Source organism: Osmerus mordax, chromosome 11 (assembly GCF_038355195.1).
Source record: "Osmerus mordax isolate fOsmMor3 chromosome 11, fOsmMor3.pri, whole genome shotgun sequence".
NCBI classification, from domain to species: Eukaryota; Metazoa; Chordata; class Actinopteri; order Osmeriformes; family Osmeridae; genus Osmerus; species Osmerus mordax.
This window is the reverse complement of record NC_090060.1, coordinates 17,004,064-17,028,322: the sequence shown is the minus strand read 5'-3', so window position 1 is coordinate 17,028,322 and position 24,259 is coordinate 17,004,064. Positions and strand designations below refer to the sequence as shown.

The 24,259-nt window shown below is 51.8% G+C and overlaps 1 protein-coding gene across 1 annotated transcript; it reads right to left on the bottom strand.

Annotated features, from left to right (window-relative positions):
* Positions 1-1,142: 1,142 nt before the first annotated feature.
* si:ch211-137a8.2 (uncharacterized protein LOC777613 homolog) lies at positions 1,143-23,247 on the bottom strand. Its single transcript, XM_067245693.1, has 11 exons — positions 23,072-23,247; positions 9,613-9,905; positions 9,157-9,298; positions 8,777-8,959; positions 8,304-8,444; positions 7,622-7,816; positions 6,898-7,288; positions 6,618-6,724; positions 5,338-5,571; positions 3,185-3,344; positions 1,143-2,844 (listed from the first exon to the last, which is right to left on the bottom strand). Exons 2-10 carry the CDS (start codon positions 9,852-9,854, stop codon positions 3,240-3,242), a joined length of 1,740 nt encoding a protein of 579 aa, XP_067101794.1. The 5' UTR covers positions 9,855-9,905; positions 23,072-23,247; the 3' UTR covers positions 1,143-2,844; positions 3,185-3,239.
* Between the last annotated feature and the right edge of the window lie 1,012 nt (positions 23,248-24,259).

Here is a 24,259-nt window from a genome sequence, read left to right as displayed (position 1 = left end):
GACCCCCTTGGGTTTCATTCATCCCTCCTTCTCATCCTCCTTCTCTCCATCCCTACTCCTCCTCTCTCTCTCTCTCTCTCTCTCTCTCTCCATCTCCATCTCTCTCTTTCCCTCCATCTCTCTCCCGGTGTGTCCTTCAGTGCTGCAGAGCAGCGTTTATTGTCTGTGTTTTTACAGAGCCAGGACTGGTGGCTTCAGATACACACTCGGTATATCACTGTCCACCGGCCAATCTACTGGCCCAGTCCTGACTCATGCAGCTCCCAAATTTATTGTTAACAGTTCTGCCGAATGTACACGGAAATATAAACAAATACACACGTATCCACATGAAAACACACACTCACACAGACAAAGCCGTTACTTTTCACCCTTCCTCACTCTGTCTCCGATCTCTCTCCTAGTTTGGATAGTGTGTGTGTGTGTGTGTGGAGGGGCGGAGGGTGACAAATACACCCTAGGGGGCTGCCCGATGGAGCATCACTTGACTTCTCTCTGATCCATCATAACGTCAATATTCATGGTCAACTCAGTTCTCTACATTCCCATCCGCCCACCTGCAGTGGTACAAACCTCTAATCCTTGGGACAAGTGAGAGGCCTAACAAGGAGTGTTTGGCACTATTCAAACATGTGGCCGTAACATGCACTCAGAACGACTTGGTGAGAAGTACTTACGTCAAGTACATGTTGCAGCATCTAGTTAACATGGTTTAGCTCCTGGCCTTTGACGGGGGGACCCCTGTGACCTGTCAGAATCCCAGGAACTCTGGACCTCGAACCTGGAATTCACCAACAGCAGAAAAGGCTACAGGGTTGAAGAGACATCTGGCCAAAAATTCCTCCCAACATGAGATTATTTGCGTCCTAATTGAATTTGAGGCATTCTTGTACGCATTTTTCTCAGTCGTCTTTACAATCCAGGCCTTTCAGCTCACCCACTCCGCCCCGGACACTGGTGGTGGTGAGGATGGGAGAGAGATGGAGGGGGAGAGGGGGGGGGAGAGGGAGAGAGGGAGGAAGAGAGAGGAGAGAGAAAGAGGAACAGAGCAAAGCTTTGCAGGGCTCACACGCGTGACCCCGTCCACACGCATTCCTCCGCCGCACAAACACACATCTATACCTCGCCGTCGATGAACACAAAGTTCCTTTATTTTCACACGCATACATTTCTCTCTGGAATTCAACACGCAGAAAACAACTGCATTCCCAGAAGGCTGAGGAGGAACATTGACAATCATCCAGTCGTTTCAGATCCATAGGGTTCTGATTCGGACATAAGGTCGGATGATTCACAGAGCAGGACACAACTTTTGTAACCCTCACAACCTCTCCAGTGAAATTTACAGCGTACAGGAAGTACAAACTAACATCTTCCTGTCTTGAGAAGGTACACACACACACGGTAGCTTCTACATCATATTACATTACTGAATAAATGCATTAGCAGTTTAAAAAACGTAATTTCAGCTGAATCGAACACATTCAAGAACTCAGTATTAATGGAGTCAAAACAGCATAAATCCCATTAAAGAGCATATAAGGATTTTATATAAGGACACTTTAGCCACTAATAGTCATCAATCAACCATGAAAGTAGCATGAAAGTAGCAGTTTTCCCAGCTGGATCCCTTTGGCGTTACAGCTGAACACAAAATTCATTATGTGTACACAACACACACACACAACACACACACACACACACACACACTGATGAGGAAGCTCACGCACCACCACACACAACAACACACACACAAAAACAAGCAGGTACGGTAAACAAGAGCTCAAGGGTGCTGATCTCAGAGAGGAGAGCTACTGCTAATCTACGCTAAGTGCATTAGCTGTGTCACACATCCCATTTGTTTAACCAATTACCCACCAGAGAGCCTTCCACCTGAGCTAGCCCCTCCTGCTCGCCCTCGTAAACCCACGCCTGGGAAGACGCGCACCTTCACCCCACGCCCTGCTGAGTTAGATCCTTCACTCTGTCTTCCGTGCCGACACCAGAGATATTGATGTAGCGATTATAAGCTCGCTCTGTGTCAATCGTGATGATTATATGCTCTCTGGGGATCAATCACGCCCCCAAGAGAAATTCTCCTAAACCATCACCCTAAAACCGGCCTTGCGGACATAATTACCACATCAATAAATGTTTGTGCCAACGGATCAATGAAGGGTGAATGTCTCAACTTGAGGCGAGGGCTACCGCGGCTTGTCTAGAACGGCAGTTGGGGAACTCCTCTGGAGATAGTTTAGGCCTCGCCAGGTGACGCAGAGGACAGTGGCCATGCCGTGACAAGGTTTACTGGTTTCTGTTAAGAGACCCTAGCTTGATGCTAAACTGACCCCTGGACCCTAATCCCCACGCACTTGTATAGACATAAGAGGATTGGGTGGTATTGGCCCTGTGCTAATAGCTGCTCTCTGCTCTGAGGCAGGTAAATGATATCAGGAGTCAAACACAGACGAGGAGAAGCCTCAAGGAATCCACGCGTAGAGATCCACAACGTCAGTTTCAGCCAATTAGGAGGGGCTTTAACATCTGAGGCCGATTCGGGGGCGGGGCTCAGAGCTGGCGTTCAGCCCAGAGGTCAGGGGTCATGTGGGCGGAGGGTCCGTTTACGTATCGCAGCACCAGGTGGGAGGAGCCTCCCATGGCGTTGCCGCGGCGACAGTCTGGCTCCAGGACGCGGGCGAGGACCCAAGCCCCCAGGGCCAGGAGCATGCTCAGTAGGACCCAGCGGAGGGGGGGGCACCCTGGGGTCACCTTCAAGCCCCATGGAGTATGGGTGGGGTGGAGCGTCTGGTTGCCAGGCAATGCCCCGGGCGTCTGCTCTGCTGACTGGCTCAGAGGAGACAAGAGAACACACACACACATATACAGGCACACATACATGGACATACACACACACACACAGACACACACATACATGGACATACACACACACAGACACATACATGGACATACACACACACACACAGACACACACATACATGGACATACACACACACACACACACACATATACAGACACAGATACACAGACAGACACACACACACACAAACGCATATACAGACACACACACACATACATACACAGCTCTCATCAACATTACAGTTACAAAAATTACTGTAAGTTATGTTCAGTAAGTTATGTTCCATAAATACTGTAACATACATACCTGGGGCTGTGGTTCTCTTCCTCTAAAACCCAACCAATCAGACTGGAACTTGATGTCACATGATTGTGTGGTACACGGGGAAAGACACGCCCTCCAAAGTGTCATGGCAACAAGGCTGTGAATGACCAGAGGGGTCCCTCATACAGTGGCACCCTGGACACTGACACACACACACACAGAAAAAGGAACAGTTTGAGTTACGTCACAGTTACACACTCTCTATATGACAGTGCTCTATGCAACAAAGGCCAATTGTAAATCAAAGAGACTTTGAGATGCAGTCCATTAACTAATGAGGTTGGAAGCCCCACACACACACACACACACGCCCGTGGGACCTGATTATCAGACAATCATACGCCCCCCTCCTTTTTCTTTCACTCTTTCTTCTCCCTCTCCCCCCCCCCCCCCCCTGGCCATGTGTGTTCATGACTACTCGTGGTCCTATGCTGTCTCTCTTCTTATTGATGTTCTCGCCCACAATTACGACAGACATTAAAAAGCCAGTTATCTGCCACGGCCTTGGCTGCCAGCACAGGAGAAATGACAACAAGCCTCTTTGAAATGGTTTCTCTTGGCTTGTCTTCGCTGGCCAATCAGGATGCCCCATCGACAGCGTTAGAGACTGTCTCTCATATCTGGTATCTTCTCATTCCCCCCCCCCCCCCCTCCCCCCCCTGCATAGCTGGAGGACTCCGCCAGGCTGCAGACAGCTTCATTACCACCGCAGAAGAAGAAGCATGAAGGAAGCAGGAACGTTGTTTCGGCAGAGGCGTTTTATGACGACTGTCAAAAAAGAAAAGAAAATGTCTCTGACGAGAAATGGGGCCGGCCGTAAATTGTCCTTTTATGAATGTTTTCACAGGCTCCATAAGGCTCTAACCCAGCAGGCTCCATAAGGCTCTAACCCAGCAGGCTCCATAAGTTAACTTGATTGCGTGTGAAATAAGACAACAACTAAAAACCAAGCCCCGCCCACATGTGACCTGGCCCCGCCCACATGGGACCTGGCCCCGCCCACGTGTGACCTGGGATGGGGCTCCTATCCCATGATGCAGTGCATACAGTGTCTGTGTTTGGTTAGAGAACCCGAGGTCCTCGCGGTGCTCCTGGGTGTCTTCACCTGTGAGGAGGAGGGGACGCTGCCTTCTCTCTCAGCTCTCTAACGGGGCGTTCCAGCTTTGGTTCTACAGGTTAACGCGATTGAGATGCTCATTCTCCACGAGCCTGACCCAGTAGCTGCTGTGTGTGTGTGTCTGTGTGTGTGTAAGTGTGTGTGTGTGTGTGTGTGTAAGTGTGTGTGTGTGTGTGTATGGACTGTGTGTGTGTGTGCGCTCTCTTCTCCGTCCCACAGGCAGAACATACAGAGTTAATCAGTGTGTCTGGTCAGGAGGTTTGAGGGCACGCACATTCACACACACACACACACATATACATATACACACACAGACACACAGACACGTATACATACACACACAAGCGCAAACATGCACGTAGATGATTCTCATGTGATACGATGTGATGAATGAGAGCTTCTGTTACGAGCACTTTGCAGCTATCCCTCTGACTCATGGCACATTTGGCAGACAGGCTGTCCTCCCAACTCTGAGGTGACCTTTGACCCCACAGTCAGTGGTTTCCCAGGGGTCAGGGGTACAGGTGACTGGACGGTGAGAGGAGGTACAGGTGAGGGAATCTCCTGGACTGTAACACTGGCAGGGGAAGGTCAGAGCGAGGGTCAGAATGGTGGTGTTGGTCAGTACAGCAGAGCTGTCTGGGGCTGGGGGCACGGGAAGGGGTGAGGGGTGTGTGTGAGGGTGAGTCTGAATGTCTGTATGTACCAGTGTGTGTGTGTGTGTGTATGTATGTGTATGTGTATGAGTGTGTGTATGTACGAGTGTGCATGTGACGGGGAGTCAGGTGGCTGAGCGGTGAGGGAATCGGGTGAGGGAATCGGGCTAGTAATCCGAAGGTTGCCAGTTCGATTCCCGGTCATGCCAACTGACGTTGTGTCCTTGGGCAAGGCACTTCACCCTACTTGCCTCGGGGGGAATGTCCCTGTACTTACTGTAAATCGCTCTGGATAAGAGCGTCTGCTAAATGACTAAATGTAAATGTTAATGTGTGTGAGAGTGTGCGTGAGTGAGGCCTACCTGCAGGTCAGTCTGGACAGACCTGGAACATGATTGGCTGCCAGGGTCCCGGGGGGCGGGGCCAGAGAAGAAAGGGTCATCCCTGGGAGTCTTCCCCAGCCAGGCACTGATCCTGGCAGGGTCAAAGGTCACGGGCTCTGACGAGGCTCCGCTGGGGGTGGAGGTCTCCCAACAAGCCCCGCCCACGCTGCCGAACTTCCTGTGATGGACTTTGCCACACCCCCCGTCCGAGATCTGGACACAAGCAGAGAGGGTGAAATAAACATGCAGTCAGGTAGGTATACTTCATAAGACCAGATGTACAAAGGTACCTTTAGAAAATAATCTTTTTTTAACATATACACAAATGAAAAGTGTAAAACTTTTTTTGAGGGAATCCTATCCTGTCATGGACTGAATCATCTCTCTAAACACGACCCACAATCCTGCAGACCACCAGCTCTGCTACGAGCCCCAGTGACGCTTTGATCTTCTAACACGGCCGACATAATCCCATGCTTATGTGCTCCTAGACAACACAGCCAAACCTCTGGTGACTGCAGGGAGCTGTTCTGGGTTCAGATGCAGTGCTACCCAGCCAGGTCGTCATAGCTACTCTGGAAGAACCAACTCTGAACAGCTCTTCCTGCTCTCCTCTCTTAGAAGAATGGATGGAGAAAGAGATGGAATTAAGTCTGTAGTACAAACGGATGCAACTAGAAATACAAAGAGCCACTGGCTGCTGCTCTCTCATCCAACCACCCACCACCCCAAGCACTCACCATCTCCCCCCCCCCCCCCCCACACACACACACCATCCCACACACCACCCTCCTCCCCCCCCCCCCCCCCCCCCCCCCCACACACACACGCATAAATGCGCACGCACGCAATCACACAAACCCCATAAAACAAGAAGAAGGCATTGTTGATGCGTCTTGTTGACGCCGTTGTGCTGCAGCCTGAAGAACACTAGCTCACGCTGGCAGTCACGACCAGCTCGGACGCCAGGGTCAGATTCCTACGCTGGTTGAACGCAAGTTGACATTCCTGACGATATTGCAGAATGCCTGTGACCTGCCTAAGGCTCCCAGCACTCACCACGTTGGAACCGCAGCTAAACGCTACAATGTGGATGCAAAACGACATGCTGGCTGGCTGTTTCACATACTGATTCGAGTCAAGACGAGTTCAATCTGGATAGGCAGCCTAACCCACCTCCTGCCCGGACATCAGAACCTTTTATGTCTGTGCTTGTGTGAACCACTATGTGTTGTGTTTTATGTGTGTGTGTGTCTTACCAGGTCAGCAGGAGGGCTTGTGATGTCAGACATGGAGCCAAGGCAGCTGAGATAGCTCCGCCTCTTCAGGAAGTCTCCGGCCAATGGCTCATCTCTGTAGCCCAGGCCTGAAAGACAGCACAAACACAGGCTCTGTTCCAGCTCTAAACAGCCATTACATGATGCCACTGATCACAACAACCGCTGCTCTCAATGTCTGAGAACAGTCTGAGAGCAGCGTATCGATCGCTCCGTATCCAAGATCCGCTTATAGAATCCTTCACTCATCGTCAGCACCTACCGGGGTTGGCACTGAAGTAGGAGGAGTCTGCGTCGTCATGGGAGACAGAGTGGCCGATGTCGACAGAAGGGTCCCACTCGAGGACCTGGTGGTCCAGGGTGGGGGGGCGAAGGTGAGGGCGAGTGGTGGGGGCCAGGGGGTGACGGTCTGGGTGGGTCCTGGGTGCGGGGCGAGGGGGCAGGCGAGGGGGGGTTGGGGTAGTGGGGGCCAGGGGGTGACGGTCTGGGTGGGTCCTGGGTGCGGGGCGAGGGGACAGGCGAGGGGGGGTTGGGGTAGTGGGGGCCAGGGGATCCTGGGGGTCCAAGGGGGGGCTTGACTCCTCCTCCAGAAGGGTTTCTGATGGGCAGCCAGAGTCCGGAGCAGGGATCAACACCCAGTCATCCTCAAATACCTGAAGAGGAGAAGAGAGGAGAGAGAAGAGGAGAGGAGGAGAAGAGGAGGTATGAGAGGAGGGAGGAAGGAGAGAGATGAGAGGAGAGATGAGAGGAGAGATGAGAGGAGAGGAGATGAGAGAAGAGAGGAGAGATGAGAGAAGAGAGGAGAGAAGAGAGGAGAGGAGATGAGAGGAGAGAAGAGAGGAGAGATGAGAGGAGAGATGAGAGGAGAGATGAGAGGAGAAGAGGGTAGAACTCAACAGGCTGCTATTAATCCTCCAGCCCAAAAATAGCTCATTGCCTGTCTGTTGTGTTGTTTCAGAAGAGGCTGATTGATGGATGGTTCGTACCAGCCTCATGCTGAGCAGGCGGGTGTGCAGTCGGCCCGCCCCCTCAAACACGCGGGCGCAGAACAGGATCACCTCCTGCAGCTCCGCCTCTATGTCCTCGCCGTCCTCTGGTTGGCTGCGCTGGATCAGGGCCTCGCCGAGGTCCAGCAGCTCGTTCAGACGGCTGGCGTTTTCAACCACCGCCACCTGGAAGGTCTGGTGACACACACACACACATGAACCCACACACACACACACACACATGAACCCACACACACACACACACATGAACCCACACACACACACACACACACACACACACGAACCCACCTGCAGACACACACACACACACACATACAAACACATGAACCCACCTGCAGACACACACACACACACACACACGAACCCAAATGCTCACACACACACAAACCCACATGCAGACACACACATGAACCCACATACACACACACACACACACACACACACACAAACCCACATGCAGACACACACACACACACACACACACACACACATGAACCCAAATGCTCACTCACACACAAACCCACATGCAGACACACACACACACCACACACACACAAACCCACATGCAGACACACACACACACATGAACCCACACACACACATGAACCCACATGCAGACACACACACACACACACACACACACACACACATGCAGACACACACCCTGCAGCTCCTTCATCTTGTGACAGCAGCTCCTCCCTGTGAGATTCTCCACCTCTGACAGCCTCAGGTCCATCTCTGACAGCCACACCATCACGTCCTCCCGGCCACACTCAAACTGCTCCCTCAGGGACACACAGTGCTGGGGGGGAGGGGGGAGGAGAATAGGGAGGACAGGACAAACATGTTGTACAATTTGAGTGTTGAGTGTTGAGATGGAGGGATAGAGGTGGAGGGAAGGTGATGGAGAGATGGAGGGATGGAGGTGGAGGGAAGGTGATGGAGAGATGGAGGGATGGAGGTGGAGGGAAGGTGATGGAGAGATGGAGGGATGGAGGTGGAGGGAAGGTGATGGAGAGATGGAGAGATGGAGATGAATACAGCGCTGCAAACCCAGTAGAAAGGACACCCAGTTCCCAGTAAGACCGTGTCACCCACGGTGACACGGTCAGACGGTGTACAGCCCAGCAATACCTTGAGACGACGGCAGACCACCTCTATGGAGGCGTGGAGGCGGTCCCAGCGCTGCCCGCACTCCCTCACCATGGCAACCGTCCGCGTGCGCATGGCCCCCTGGAAGTGTCCCACGAGGGTTCGGTTCCACCTCGCCAGGCTGTCCAGCTGGACAAGCCGGGCTCGGGCCTCCACGAGAAGGTTCTGGAAGGACAACCAGACCAGAGTGCTTTAGGAGAGTTATGGCTGGTGTCTGACACTCTGAATACTCCAGCTACACCAGACACAGCCACAACGTCCTCTTCGAATGAGGAGATGACCACACACAGCAACAAGGAAGGTGAACAGTCCTTCGTGTTGTAAACATCAACATTGTAAACAGGTGAACACAGGCTTCGTACCTCAAACTTCCTCAGTTCCTGCTTGGCAGCGATGTAGAGAACCTGGGCGGAGGCTGCTGTCCTCTCGGCCAATCGGAGCCAGTCGACCAGGTTGGAGTATTCCTTCATGAACTCGTGCCAGAGCAGCCATCTCCTCTCCAACCTCCCAGGACAGACAGACAGGCAGACAGACAGACATACACAGGCAGACAGGCAGACAGACAGACATACACAGGCAGACAGGCAGACAGAAAGACATACACAGGCAGACAGACAGGCAGGCAGACTTTTTACTTGGCTTTTATCCGACTTCACCAAACAAAAATGTTAATGAACTTAGATGAACAAGAAAGTCATCCTCTCCATTATGGTTTGATTTGACCCAAGTCGTTACTAGAGTCCTGTCTGTACACAACCTGCGTGTACAGACAGCCTCCACCAGCCAGGACTAGATCACACTAAACTACAGACACTCACTGGACAAAGCCCTCCAGCTCCAGAGCTGGCCCGCCATCTTGGCTCCAGGCTCCCAGTTGCAGCCCCCCCGGCTGCTCCCCAGTCTTCCCCAGTGGTGCTGGGCTGTGGGAGGGGGAAACCAGCAGCTCAGAGGGCTCAAATTGCTCCAGCATCAGCTCCAGACCCAGGGCTCTCATCAACTCCTCCTCCTCTTCCCACTCCGTGTCACTTCCTGTGGGAGCAGGAGACAGGGCCCTCTCCATGGCAACGGACAGGAGAGGGTGGGGCCTCCCCGGGCATCACCTGAGTTCTACCTGTGTAAGGGGGCGGAGTCAGAACATCTGTGTTTGAGAAATGAGGGGGCGGGTTACTGAGTGGTTTCAATGGAGAGTTTGAGAGGTTTTTCCCCCTGAAGTGTAAAGGCTTATTGTGTTACTGGAAAACCTTCCCTATAAAATCTAAAGTGAATGTCACCACATATCGAGTGGAGAGATGGATTCCCTCCGCCAGAGTCTCTGGGTCATCTAAACAACAAACCGCCGAGTGACTCAGCGATTCTAGACTTTCTAAGAAGTTGCTGTGTCAACGCCGAGAACATTCCATCCGGGCGGCACGCCGCTGTAAAAGACAATCTGTTTCCAGCGCTTCATATGTCTGAGGCCACAGAAACACTGGATCTATGGAACTGAGCCAGGAGACGGCTGGTTAACGGCTCTTTTGGTTCCGTTGATGTGGAAAGTTTTTCAGTATTTGTTAAGCTTTCTGAAACCCTTCCAGCAGAGCCCTGGTGTGGGTATGAGCTGGTTTAGATGACAGCGTCTGAAACAAGACTTTTGGTCACGTCGGCACAGCCCCCTTTATCCTGCCTGCCTGTCTGCCTGCCTGTCTGTCTGCCCGTCTGTCTGTCTGTCTGTCTGTCTGTCTGCCTGCCTGCCTGCCTCATTCCTCTCCTTCTTGCTCTCTCCCGCTTATTTCAGTGAATGACAGAGTCCAGACTAGCAGCATGTCAGATACTGATGAAAACCGCTGCTACTGTCAGTGCCCTGCGCTATAGAATCAGACAGGAAGACAGACAGATAGAGAGGGAGGGAGGGCTATGGAGGTGTTTGAAGGGGGGATGAAAAGATCAATGAAAAAGCTTGTTTTCACGAAAGAGAAAGTGAAGAGAAAGAATTGTGAACGAGTGGGAGAGTGAGTGGGCAAAAGAAGAAAAAGAGTCTTGAGAGAGGAAGAGAGAGAGGGAGAAGATGAGAGAGAGGGAGAGGATGAGAGAGAGGTAGAGAGGATGCGAGAATGAGAAAGAGGATAAGTGAGAGAGGGGAGAGAGAGAGAGCGAGAAGTGTGAGGAGGGAAGAGGGGATGGGAAGGTAAATGAGAAAGAAGGCAAATGAGTGACAGAAAGACTAAAGGAGGAGGGAGAGAGGAAGGAGGGAGAGGAAGGAGGGAGAGAGGAAGGAGGGAGAGTGGGAACAACGAATTGAGTGAAAGTCCTCAGCACAGGAGTAAACAGAGAATATAACCAGGATGAATGAGTAATTTAGCACATAAGTGAAGAGGAGCGAGATAGAGAGAAGAGTGTAGTGGAGGAGAGTGTATACATGAGAGAAAGAGAGAGAGAGAGTATACATGAGAGAAAGAGAGAGAGAGTATACATGAGATAAAAGAGAGAGAGAGAATATACATGAGAGAAAGAGAAAGAGAGAATATACATGAGAGAAAGACAGAGAGAGAGAGTGAGTGAGTGAGAAAGAAAAGCACAAGTGGTCGATGCTAGAACCCTAATCAGATCCAGCAGAGAATCCTTATTGATGCAGCTCTCATTGTCATTCATAACTCTGTCTGAGACGGGGAGCTCTCCGGGGTGGGGGGTGGAGGGGGGTCGATGACAGCACTGCCAGCCCCCCCCCCCCCACCCACCCACACAGACACTCATACACACACACACACACAGACACAGACACGGCCACCTCTTGCCATCTGCCGGCTTGGCCCACCTGAGTGAGATGGTCTGCACAGCTGTCATAAAACCCCTCTCTCTCCCCCTCTCTCTCTCCCCTCTCTCCCCCCTCTCTCCCCCCTCTCTCTCCCCTCTCTCTCCCCTCTCTTTCTCCCCTCTCTTTCTCCCCCCTCTCTCTCTCCCTGCTCGCACGCTTGGGGAGCATTCCAGAACATCCTGGAGAACCACAGTTCGCTCGTCTCGTGGAGTAAAATGAATTTGTGCGTGATAGCGAAATCCTTTTATCCAGTCCATGCAGTTTTAACGCAGTGTCAAGAGTGTGAATGCTGATGGATAGAAACCTAGAGCAGAAACTAATTTCTTCACTTCAGAATTACCTCTCCACCCCCCAGGCAGTTCTAGTTCACAGTTAAAAACCCTCTCAGACAATGGCCGTCTACCTTGGCCTCTGAGAACTACACTTCCCATAAATCACCTGTCTGCGGCGGCCCCAAAGGAGTTATGAGGCCAGGGCTCTGACCATGGCAGCGCCGAGGGCCAGATAGATCTCCCCCCTCACCACGGTTCCCTACGTGACACACCTGAGTCATGCTGGGACTGTGTGTGTGTGTGTGTGTGTGTGTGTGTGAGTGTGCATCACACACACACACACACACACACATTAACACAAACACACACTCACGGATGTGTGTATGTTTGAGTGTCAACGTGTGTATGTGACTGTGTGTGTGTGTATATGTGTATGTGAACGGATGAGTGTATGAGTGTATAAATATGTGTGTGTATATAATATATATATATATATGTGTGTGTGTGTGTTGGCTAGATTGCTCCTATACTTCATCACTGGGGAGCAGACCTGCAGCCTACTATCCCAGGAGGTAATCCAGGCTGCTTGGCAGTATGTGGCCCCAGGACGGCCTCAGCTTAGACCTGACCCATGACCCCCCAAGACTGATCCAAAAGAGGGGCGCCCCCAGACAGACAGATGGACAGACAGACAGACAGATGGACAGACAGACAGATGGACAGACAGATCTATCAACAGCCATCTCCCTGCCAGCTCACGTACAACACCTTCAGCTGTAGTCAGTCTCCCACTGTTTATGAATATAAATGGTCCTTTACACACACACAGGGCCCTTCTTACCACTTATAATCTTATTGCTTTGAATAATGGTACTGCACATACGCACACACACACACACACACACCTCCTCCACCCTCCAAACACACACACCTCCTCCACACACACACCTCCTCCACCCTCCAAACACACACACACCTCCGCCACCGTCCATGAGTGCTGTAGGATTTTAGCCTGTCTGAGAGCATGTCTGCTTGGTAACAGCAGTGCATCTGGCCCAGAGGCTGGGCAGAGTAGAATGGGAAGGGGGGTGGGGGGGGGGGGGGGTAGAGGAGGTGTGTGTGTGTCCCCCCCCCTCCCCCCTCCTAGCCTCTCCTCACTTTCCTCTGTTGCTGCAAACAGCAATAGAACACTCGACTGTCACTGACTCAAAGGCCACTCCTATCACTGCTCTACCCGTGAGGATGGAGGGAGAGGGAAGAGAGAGAGGGGGGAGAGGGACATAGAGAGAGGGGGGAGAGGGATAGAGAGAGAGGGGGAAAGAAAGAAAGAGAGTGGGGGGAGAGAGAGAAAGAGAGAGGGAAGGAGAGAGGGAGAAGGGGTGAGAGAGGAATGGAGGCTAGGAGAAAGATAGGAGAGGAGAACCAGCGTCTCGGATGAAAAAGGTTAATGAAGGACTATGGCATTGTGCAGTGTGTGAACGAGGCATGTTTCTGTGTGTGTGCGAGTGAAACGAGACGTGTGTGTGTGTGTGTGTATGCGTGATTGTTTGGAATGGTGCGATATGTGTGAGACAGAAGTAAAAAGGAGGGATGGAGAACAGAGGGAGAGAGGGATTTAGGAAGAGATAGAGAGATATGGATGGATAGAAGGAGAGACGAATTGAGAGGCAGGGGGTATAAGGTTACTATATGATGCAGGTCACCAGGTCTTCAGTAACATATGCATCACCCCTCGGCTCCTATGGCAAATGATCAGGTTTCTGCCTCCCCTGTATTCTGAAAATCCTGTTCACTCTCCTGGAGAGGCCATGCTAAGCTAGGCTAGGTTACAGAAGGCTAAGCTAGGTTAGGTTATAGAAGGCTAGGCTAGGTTACAGAAGGCTAAGCTAGGTTAGGTTATAGAAAGCTAGGCTAGGTTACAGAAGGCTAAGCTAGGCTAGGTTATAGAACGCTAGGCTAGGTTACAGAAGGCTAAGCTAGGCTAGGTTATAGAAGGCTAGGCTAGGTTACAGAAGGCTAAGCTAGGCTAGGTTATAGAAGGCTAGGCTAGGCTAGGTTATAGAGGGCTAGGCTAGGTTGAAGAAGGCTAGGCTAGGTTACAGAAGGCTGGGCTAAGTTACAGAAGGCTAAGATAGGCTAGGTTATAGAAGGCTAGGCTAGGTTATAGAAGGCTACGCTAGGTTACAGAAGGCTAGGCTAGATAACAGAAGTCTAGGCTAAGTTACAGAAGGTTAAGCAAGGCTAGGTTACGTTACAGATAGCTAGGCTACAGCCAGGCCAGGCCAGATAAGGTTACATTAGAGAAGGCTAGGCTAAAGTCGGCTAGGCTAAAGTAGGCTCAGCTAGGGCCTGAAGACGAAACTGGTTTTCAGTGTGACAGCACAAAGCAGACTGCTGGTCCCTATCCCCAGGGGATGAAACTGCTCTCATCCTTCTCCCAGGCAGTGAGATACAGTCTGTTATTACACCCCCGTCTCCTTGTCAAGGTCTTTTGACAACACATACAAAAAGGAAGACAGATACTGGATGCTATTATATTTCCAGCCCAGAGATTAACGCGAGGAGCGCTTTATGAGATGACTGACAGGCAGAGCATCAATGTGTGGATTGCGACGTGACGCGAGAAGGTCCCATTACTGACAGAACAACGCCCAGAGGGCCTCGCAGGGAGAACAGGTGCATCTCTTGGTAGTTTTCCATAACCAGATCTGCATTTGAATAAGTGACTCAGATGAATAAACACTAACAGCGGTGAACACACACACAAACAAGACCCACACAGACACGCAAACGAGACCTCCACACACACACACAGACACACACACACACACACACACAGACAGACACACATACTATAAACACTGTCTATTATAGAAACAAACCCTCCCTCAGAGACAGAAGCTGATTGGCTATCGTCAGGCAGTGATGTCACAGGACAACCTGTTGGGCCAGACAGATGAGGACAAATGACACACACAAGCACGACAGCGTAGCCATAACCGATCACACATCGTCCGTCGACTGATGCGGCTCCGTCTCAGATCACCTGACCTGTCCCCGGCGGAGACATTACCGTGAAAACGGCTTCATTACCGTAGAAACGGCACTGTTAACCCGGCGACGGCGAGGTCTCAATCCAGAACCACGACAGGAGAGGATGAATGAGCAGAACGACATGTCATTGGCTCAACCTCAAATCAGCAGAACACAGCATCTCAATAGTCTAGTGTCTCTGCCTCTCCTGGTCTCCTATCCTGCATCTCAATAGTCTAGTGGCTCTGCCTCTCCTTGTCTCCTATCCTGCATCTCAATAGTCTAGTGTCTCTGCCTCTCCTGGGCTCCTATCCTGCATCTCAATAGTCTAGTGTCTCTGCCTCTCCTTGTCTCCTATCCTGCATCTCAATAGTCTAGTGTCTCTGCCTCTCCTGGTCTCCTATCCTGCATCTCAATAGTCTAGTGTCTCTGCCTCTTCTTATCTCCTATCCTGCATCTCAATAGTCTAGTGTCTCTGCCTCTTCTTATCTCCTATCCTGCATCTCAATAGTCTAGTGTCTCTGCCTCTTCTTATCTCCTATCCTGCATCTCAATAGTCTAGTGTCTCTGCCTCTCCTGGTCTCCTATCCTGCATCTCAATAGTCTGGTGGCTCTGCCTCTCCTTGTCTCCTATCCTGCATCTCAATAGTCTAGTGTCTCTGCCTCTCCTGGTCTCCTATCCGGCATCTCAATAGTCTACTGCCTTCCAGATGTGTTACAACAGTCCTTAATTAAAAGGGGAGTCGATGAAGAGACTACTGAAACACTCCCCTTGGACGTAACTACATCCTGTAGTCAGACTGATGAAGACGGTTACAGGTCAAGCTGTGTCTAGGAATGGTGTGTGTATGTGTGTGTGTATCTGAGTATGTCGCCTGATAGGTGTCTATCTGTTCTGATGCTGTGTGCCTGTGCTTGAGTGTGTGTGTGTGTGTGTGTGCCTGTCTCTGAGTATGCAGCACCATGCGCAGGGCGAGAGAGCAGCAGACCAGACTGAGACACACACACCTTATGAATGTGATTTATCTCTCACCACTAGATGTGCCACACCTCCTCTGACCCTACAGTTACTCTGGAGGGAATTCGGCTCTCTCATTCATCTGCCCCCCGCCCTTCACCACTGGCCCAACAGCCAATCACACACCTCATTCACCCCGGGCCCGCCTCCACTCTGCCGTTGATTAAAAGTTTGCTCCGAGCCAAAGGCATGGAGCTTTATTATTCCGGAGAACCAGAGGCAAAACGACCTTTGGCTTTATCTCCACGACAACCGCTCCTGAACTCCGCGGGTCTCCCTGAGGGCACATACGCAGAAACAGGAAGTGTTTTTTAGCTGGGATGGAAATGTAAACAGATGAACCCAGGGGAGTCAGATGGCTGAGCGGTTAGGGAATCGGGCTAGTAATCAGGAGGTTCCTGGTTCGATTCCTGGCCATGCAAAATTATGTTGTGTCCTTGGGCAAAGCACTTCACACTACTTGCCTCGGGGGGAATGTCCCTGTACTTACTGTAAGTCGCTCTGGATAAGAGCGTCTGCTAAATGACTAAATGTAAAATGTAAATGTAACCCAGACGCGTTGGTTTTCAAGGTAACGCAGTCCGGCCTCTCTGAAGGACAGATGTTCCCCAGTCTGGGTGTGTGGGCGGGGGGAGGGGGTGTGTGGGCGGGCGGCAGGGGGCGGGGCACTGGGACTGAGAAATGGCGTCTTGGTTGTTCCTCGTGCCAGTCGGAGCCGTGGTGGATCAACACAGAGGTTTATTTTCATCTGAGCGTCGGCTTGGCACGTCTGTGGTTCACAGTGACAGGTGGGCTGTGCCCGTGCCAGTCTGTGTTTGAGGCGTACCACCCGCACCCTGCTGTGCCCCCAGGCAGAGAGAGAGGAGTGGGGTGCAAAGATTAGAGGAGAGGAGCAGAGAGAAGAGAAGACGTGTGGAGAGGAGAGAGGGGTGCAGAGGAGAAGAGGGCTGCTGTGGAAAGGGGAGGAGAGCAGAGGAGGGGAAGAAAGAGAGGAAATGGGAGGGTGGAGGAGAGGAGCAGCATGAGCCATAGGTGGTACTGAGGGTATAGGGGCAGGGAGGCGGGGCAGTTGGGGGCATGACAGGTCGGACTACCAGCAGGGGGAATGGACAGAGGAGGAGGAGGGGAGGGAGGGGAAGAAGATGGAGGAGGAGGAGATATTGATATTGGGGTAGAAAAGGGGGGAGGGGGTCAGGAACAAGGAGCTGCAGAGAGGGAGGGTGTCTTCTACCACCCCTCCCCCCCCCCCCCCCCTCCAAACTGCCCGTCACCCCTCTCACACCCCCATTGCCCCCTGCTCGCCCCTCATCAACCCACAGACAGCAGTCATTGTCTGGGGAGCACAAAGGAGGCAGAGAGAGAACAATTGGGCCTTTCTGCACCCGAGAGAGGAAAGGAGAGGAGAGGGGAGGGGAGGAGAGGAAATGACAAAGCCTAGGAGAGAGAAAGACAGTGAAGAGGGAGTCTGCATGAAAGACAGGAAGAGAGATACAGTGAAGCAGCAGGAGTGTGTGAGTGAGTGTGTGTGGAGGACTAACACTGACAGGCAGACAGGCAGACAGATAGACAGATAGACAGGCAGACAGGCAGACAGGCAGACAGGCAGACAGGCAGACAGGCAGAAAGATAGACAGGCAGAGGACACATCCATAGAGTGCATGATCTGACGCCGTCAGCACCTCACTACTGTATTCTCCCACACCTCCAGCCCTGGCAGCCCTGACAGGCCCACTGTCCTCCCTCCCTCCCCCTCTCCCAGGACTCCCTCCCTCCCATGCCTCCCTCTCTCCCTCCCTGCAACTCCTCCCTCACAGGCCTCCCTCCTTCCCCCCTCCTCTCCCTCCCCAGCCTCCTTACACTCTCCTCTGCATCCCTCTCTCTCTCCTGGCAGCCCCTTCCTCCCACCCTCCCCTCCCTCCCCCTCTCCCAGGCCTCCCCCCAAACTCTTCAGTGTTTACAACACAGGGCTGATTCAGAGGCACCACAAAGCCACGTCAGGGAAACTGGAGCTGCAGGTCTCATCCACAGGGCCTGGGGAACCGGGCCTAATGCAGGGGCTGAGTACGGCTGTCATCCACAGGGCCTGGGGAACCGGGCCTAATGCAGGGGCTGAGTACGGCTGTCATCCACAGGGTCTGGGGAACCGGGCCTAATGCAGGGGCTGAGTACGGCTGTCATCCACAGGGTCTGGGGAACAGGGCCTAATGCAGGGGCTGAGTACGGCTGTCATCCACAGGGTCTGGGGAACAGGGCCTAATGCAGGGGCTGAGTACGGCTGTCATCCACAGGGTCTGGGGAACAGGGCCTAATGCAGGGGCTGAGTACGGCTGTCATCCACAGGGTCTGGGGAACAGGGCCTAATGCAGGGGCTGAGTACGGCTGTCATCCACAGGGTCTGGGGAACAGGGCTTGAAAGTGGAGGATGAGTCTGGCTCACTGAGGGATGAGTGGAAAGACAGGCTGCCTGAGACACGTACTGAGGTGAGCTGCAGTCACAGAGAGCCGGGTCGGGGAGACAGAAGGAAGGTTATGTGGGGGGAGAGGTCAGGGAAGAGGCCGGTTCTAGAGAACTTGTAGGGAGTCAGGTGGCTGAGCGGTTAGGGAATCGGGCTAGTAATCTGAAGGTTGCCAGTTCGATTCCCGGCCGTGCAAAATTAATTGCCCCACATTCCCCCAATTGCCTTGGGGGAATGTCCCTGTACTTACTGTAAGAGCGACTGCTAAATGACTAAATGTAAATGTAACTAGTTTGTGTATTCATTGTGGACTATCACTTGTTGGTGGTCACCCTTGTTTTGTGTGATGTGTGTGTAACTGTCTGAAGTGTGTGTGTGTGTGTGTGTGAGTGAGTGAGTGAGTGAGTGAGTGAGTGTGTGTGTGTGTGTGTGTGTGTGGGGGGGGGGGGGTAAAGGACCATACAAAGAGGCTAGTGTGGGCCCAGAGATAATCCCAGGTTTCAGATACACACCCTTCATTACACTGATCCTATCCCATGTTGTGCTCAATAGGGCATGGGAGAGTGGTTAAGATAACATGGCTGGGCAGGGGAGGGGGGAGGGGGGAGGGAGGGGTGTGGGGGAGGAGAGGGGAACAGAAAGAGCAGAAAAGACTAGAGGAGAGAGATTAAGATGAGAGAGAGAGCAAATGAGCGAGAGACCCGGAGAGAGAATGCCAACTCGAGAGAGAGAGAGAGAGAGAGAGAGAGAGAGAGAGAGAGAGAGAGAGAGAGAGAGAGAGAGAGAGAGAGAGAGAGAGAGAGAGAGAGAGAGAGCTCTTAAAAAGCACAATGCCTTTGTCGGAGGCTGGAAAGCATCTTTGTGTGAATGCTGAGTAGAGCAGAGAGCACATTCTTCCCCTGGTGACCTGAACATATCTCTCCAGGCCTGTCCCTCACACTGGCCCTCTCTACGACAGCTCACACAGGACAGGAAAGGAGACACAGCACACACAGGACAGGAGACAGAGCACACAAAGGACAGGAGACAGGACAGGAGACAGGAGAGCAGACAGGAGAGGACAGGATGCAGGAGAGGAGACAAGACAGGACAGGAGACAGGAGAGGACAGGAGGCAGGAGAGGAGACATGACAGGAGGCAGGAGAGGAGGCAGGACAGGAGAGGAGACAGGAGAGGACAGGAGAGTACAGGAGGCAGGAGACAGGACAGGAGGCAGGAGAGGAGACAGGACAGGAGACAGGAGAGGACAGGATGCAGGAGAGGACAGGATGCAGGAGAGGAGACAGGAGAGGAGACAGGACAGGAGACAGGAGAGGAGACAGGACAGGAGAGGAGACAGGAGAGGACAGGAGGCAGGAGAGGAGACAGGAGAGGACAGGATTCAGGAGAGGAGACAGGAGAGGAGAAAGGACAGGAGACAGGAGAGGAGACAGGACAGGAGAGGAGACAGGAGAGGACAGGAGGCAGGAGAGGAGACAGGACAGGAGAGGAGACAGGAGAGGACAGGAGACAGGAGAGGAGAGGAGACAGGAGAGGAGACAGGACAGGAGAGGAGACAGGACAGGAGAAGAGACAGGAGAGGAGACAGGACAGGAGACAGGACAGGAGACAGGACAGGAGAGGAGACAGGAGAGGACAGGAGGCAGGAGAGGAGACAGGAGAGGAGACAGGACAGGAGACAGGAGAGGACGGGAGGCAGGAGAGGAGACAAGAGAGGAGACAGGACAGGAGAGGAGACAGGAGAGGACAGGAGGCAGGAGAGGAGACAGGAGAGGAGACCGGAAACAGGAGACAGGACAAGAGACAGGAGAGGAAACAGGAGAGGAGACAGAAGAGGAGACAGCCTAACGTGAACCTGTCTCAGTTTGTCAGATCCAGAACCAGATCATGTGCAGAGGAGCTGGGTTGTTTTGGACGGCTCTGTCTCTCTCTCCTGTATCTGATTAATTCATTAGACCTTCTCCAGGGTCGTGCACATGATTACATGTGTCTGGGTAAATGGCTAATATGCCGTAATGAACCAGACGGAAATTGGCTGATTGAACACAGACACACGCACACAAGGAGTTGCATGGGCGCACCCTCACACACACACACACACACACACGCAACACAGAAAATCAAACGTAAAGAGCCACCAGAGGAGCATCACGAGTCTGGAGTGTCCAGGAGTGAGCAGGAGGAGATCTGGGCTCTCCAGAACACAGAGTCTACACGCCTGTCTGTTCCACAGCGTAGCACAGAGTCTACACGCCTGTCTGTTCCACAGCGTAGCACAGAGTCTACACGCCTGTCTGTTCCACAGCGTAGCACAGAGTCTACACGCCTGTCTGTTCCACAGCGTAGCACAGAGTCTACACGCCTGTCTGTTCCACAGTGTAGCACAGTCTACACGCCTGTCTGTTCCACAGCGTAGCACAGAGTCTACACGCCTGTCTGTTCCACAGTCTCCAACACCACACATCTATGCTGCTCTATATGTAGACTGATTCTTTGATGTACTTTTCCAAGGATATTGTTGCCACAGGCTGTACAGAGCCTCACATAAACATGCAGATCACATAGATGCAATATACACGTAACACAACACAATTACATCTCTCCTTTCTTGTCTGTGTTCAGGCCAGATCTATACTGCTTGATATCTACTCTCTTGTCTCAGTTCCAGGATATTTTATGTCTGTGTTCCAGGACAGATCTATACAGCTCTATATCTACTCTCTGTCAGCATCCAGCTCTGCTCTACAACTCTGTCTCACCTACTCCTGTGGAGCAGTTAGCCAGAGCTGGGCTAGAGAGACCATGAGCTGGGCTAGAGAGACCATGATCTGGGCTAGAGAGACCATGATCTGGGCTAGAGGGACCATGAGCTGGGCTAGAGAGACCATAAGCTGGGTGAGAGGGACCATGAGCTAGGCTAGAGAGACCATGAGCTGGGCTACAGAGCCCATAAACTGTGCTAGAGAGACCATGAGCTGGGCTAGAGAGACTATGATCTGGGCTAGAGGGACCATGAGCTGGGCTAGAGAGACCATAAGCTGGGTGAGAGGGACCATGAGCTAGGCTAGAGAGACCATGAGCTGGGCTACAGAGCCCATAAACTGGGCTAGAGAGACCTGAGCTGGGCTAGAGAGACCATCTCTCTGTCTCTCAGGCTACTCTGCCTGCCTCTGGGCCTGGTTGGACTGTGCTGCTGTCTGGTTCTAGCAGGATGAGGAGATACCTGTCTGGTTCTAGCAGGGTGAGGAGATACCTGTCTGGTTCTAGCAGGATGAGGAGATACCTGTCTGGTTCTAGCAGGGTGAGGAGATACCTGTCTGGTTCTAGCAGGATGAGGAGATACCTGTCTGGTTCTAGCAGGATGAGGAGATACCTGTCTGGTTCTAGCAGGATGAGGAGATACCTGTCTGGTTCTAGCAGGGTGAGGAGATACCTGTCTGGTTCTAGCAGGATGAGGAGATACCTGTCTGGTTCTAGCAGGATGAGGAGATACCTGTCTGGTTCTAGCAGGGTGAGGAGATACCTGTCTGGTTCTAGCAGGATGAGGAGATACCTGTCTGGTTCTAGCAGGGTGAGGAGATACCTGTCTGGTTCTAGCAGGATGAGGAGATACCTGTCTGGTTCTAGCAGGGTGAGGAGATACCTGTCTGGTTCTAGCAGGGTGAGGAGATACCTGTCTGGTTCTAGCAGGATGAGGAGATACCTGTCTGGTTCTAGCAGGGTGAGGAGATACCTGTCTGGTTCTAGCAGGGTGAGGAGATACCTGTCTGGTTCTAGCAGGATGAGGAGATACCTGTCTGGTTCTAGCAGGATGAGGAGATACCTGTCTGGTTCTAGCAGGATGAGGAGATACCTGTCTGGTTCTAGCAGGGTGAGGAGATACCTGTCTGGTTCTAGCAGGGTGAGGAGATACCTGTCTGGTTCTAGCAGGATGAGGAGATACCTGTCTGGTTCTAGCAGGGTGAGGAGATACCTGTCTGGTTCTAGCAGGGTGAGGAGATACCTGTCTGACACCGCTCTGGTGCAGGCAAGCCTCTGGAGAGCGGTGGTGAGGGAAGAGACGCGATAAAAGGATTTGTACGGGGATATGATGAGGGTGTCATGTCCACAATACACACACACACGAGTACACACACACACACAAGTACAGCACCCACACACACACACACACAAGCACACAGGGTTAGAGATAGAAAGGGGGTGGGGAGAGAGAGGAAGAAATGGAGAGAAAGAGAAACTGAGAAAGGGAAATAAAAAGCCTTTTGGAGAGAATAAGAGAATGTGAGGAGGTTTTCTCTATAAACACGGTTGTACACAGGCAAGGAGAGTATTTGGTTTCTGATTGTAACAGTATTGTGTATTTGAGTGTGTGTTCTCAAAAAAGAAATACCCAGAGGTCATGACATGGGATACAACTGTGGCAGCCAGCCATGCATACAATACTGACGTCGTTCAATTACAGTCAGGCAGACTCGGAAACCGGTTTGCCCACCCTGCGTAGAAATTATACGTTATATGGTTTTAAACGAGTCCCTGAAAACAACAGCGCTGTTCACTGTACAGACCGGCGAGTTTCTAGTGTTCTTCTCAGAACCATCAGATTAAACAAGATTACTCACATTTGAGTGTATCCTGTTTTCTACACAATCAAATTGTTACTGAAGTAGGCTAGCTGATGCACAGGTGAACATTTCGAGGAAAACTTACCCGCTTTGTTGGTTAAGTTGACAGCATACAGAAGTTAGCGGGAGCGTGTTGATTGTAGGCCATAGGAACATCCCGCGGCGCCAAAAAGTTTATATTTAGGTCATGAATCGTTATGTGTGGTACAATATGCGCTAGAACAACAATACGGCGATACGTTCTTTTCCTCTTGCAATTTGGTCGACCGGTAACGTGACCTGCTGCAGGTAGGCAAGATCTAAACCACACCTCTCAAACACACCCACTTGCCCGCTCCCCTGACCTAAAGAAAACCGCGGCATTCACACACGCCTACGTGCCTACCACTCTCTTATCGGCCTGTCTGTCCAGCTTACCTGATTGCCTGTCTGTCTGTGTCTATTTGTAGTTTACAAGCATTTCTGGGTCATATAGTTTGCTTTCTGAGTACCTGTCTGTCTACCAGAATGACTGACTGCTTTCTTGCGTCTGTCTGTGTGCCTCGCGGCCTGATTAGCTTTTCAGTAGTCTTCACGCGAAGCATGATTTGCAATCAAAACGAAACCAAACACAGAGGCTATTAAAATACCCTAAGGCCGTGATGCGAGTAAAAATAGGCTGCTTTCATCGTCTGAGAAAGGGGAGAAAAAAAAGATGGCTGACTTGTTTCACAGATACAGTAGTAGGCTCAAGTAAAGCCTTACTTTTGAAGAGTGATTACATTTGATCAAAGATTATTTCCACTGTAATCACCCAATCACGGTTTGAAGTGCGGATCTAGTTTGCCGAAATGCAAATGTGCGCTAACCTGGGCTTGGTCTGTGCAGTGCCTCTGTACTCCATATGTAATTATTTAAATGAAGATATATTGTAGGCCAGTTATATAACAACGTATTTCAAGGGAAGTTGTAAGAAATTACATAAGACCTTCCTTTTGATGACGCAAAGTGTGTAAAACAGTGTTCATCCCTAAAACACCAACACATCGAGATGTTTAGCTATTCCCCATAAACCAAGAGGGCAGGGGAGGGGGGGAGGTTAATCTGATGACCTCAGGGGGTTTACAACGCAAAGCCCATGGTGTCCACATGGGTTAAATAGGACGCTGAATCAGGGTGGGTTTCTATAAGGGGCAGATTGTAATAGTATTTGTGTCATTAGCAGAGGATGGGGAGATTACACTACAGTGCTCTAATGGGCCAGATTGTCCCCTGAGGTCCGGTCTCTGACTAG

Coding starts and splice junctions, on each gene's coding strand:
- si:ch211-137a8.2 (XM_067245693.1), bottom strand. CDS start 9,854: ATGGAGAGGGCCCTGTCTCCTGCTCCCACAGGAAGTGACACGGAGTGG. Junction 6,725..6,897: donor CTACTTCAGTGCCAACCCCG/GTAGGTGCTGAC, acceptor GCTGTCTTTCAG/GCCTGGGCTACAGAGATGAG. Junction 5,572..6,617: donor CAAGCCCTCCTGCTGACCTG/GTAAGACACACA, acceptor GCTTGTGTCCAG/ATCTCGGACGGGGGGTGTGG.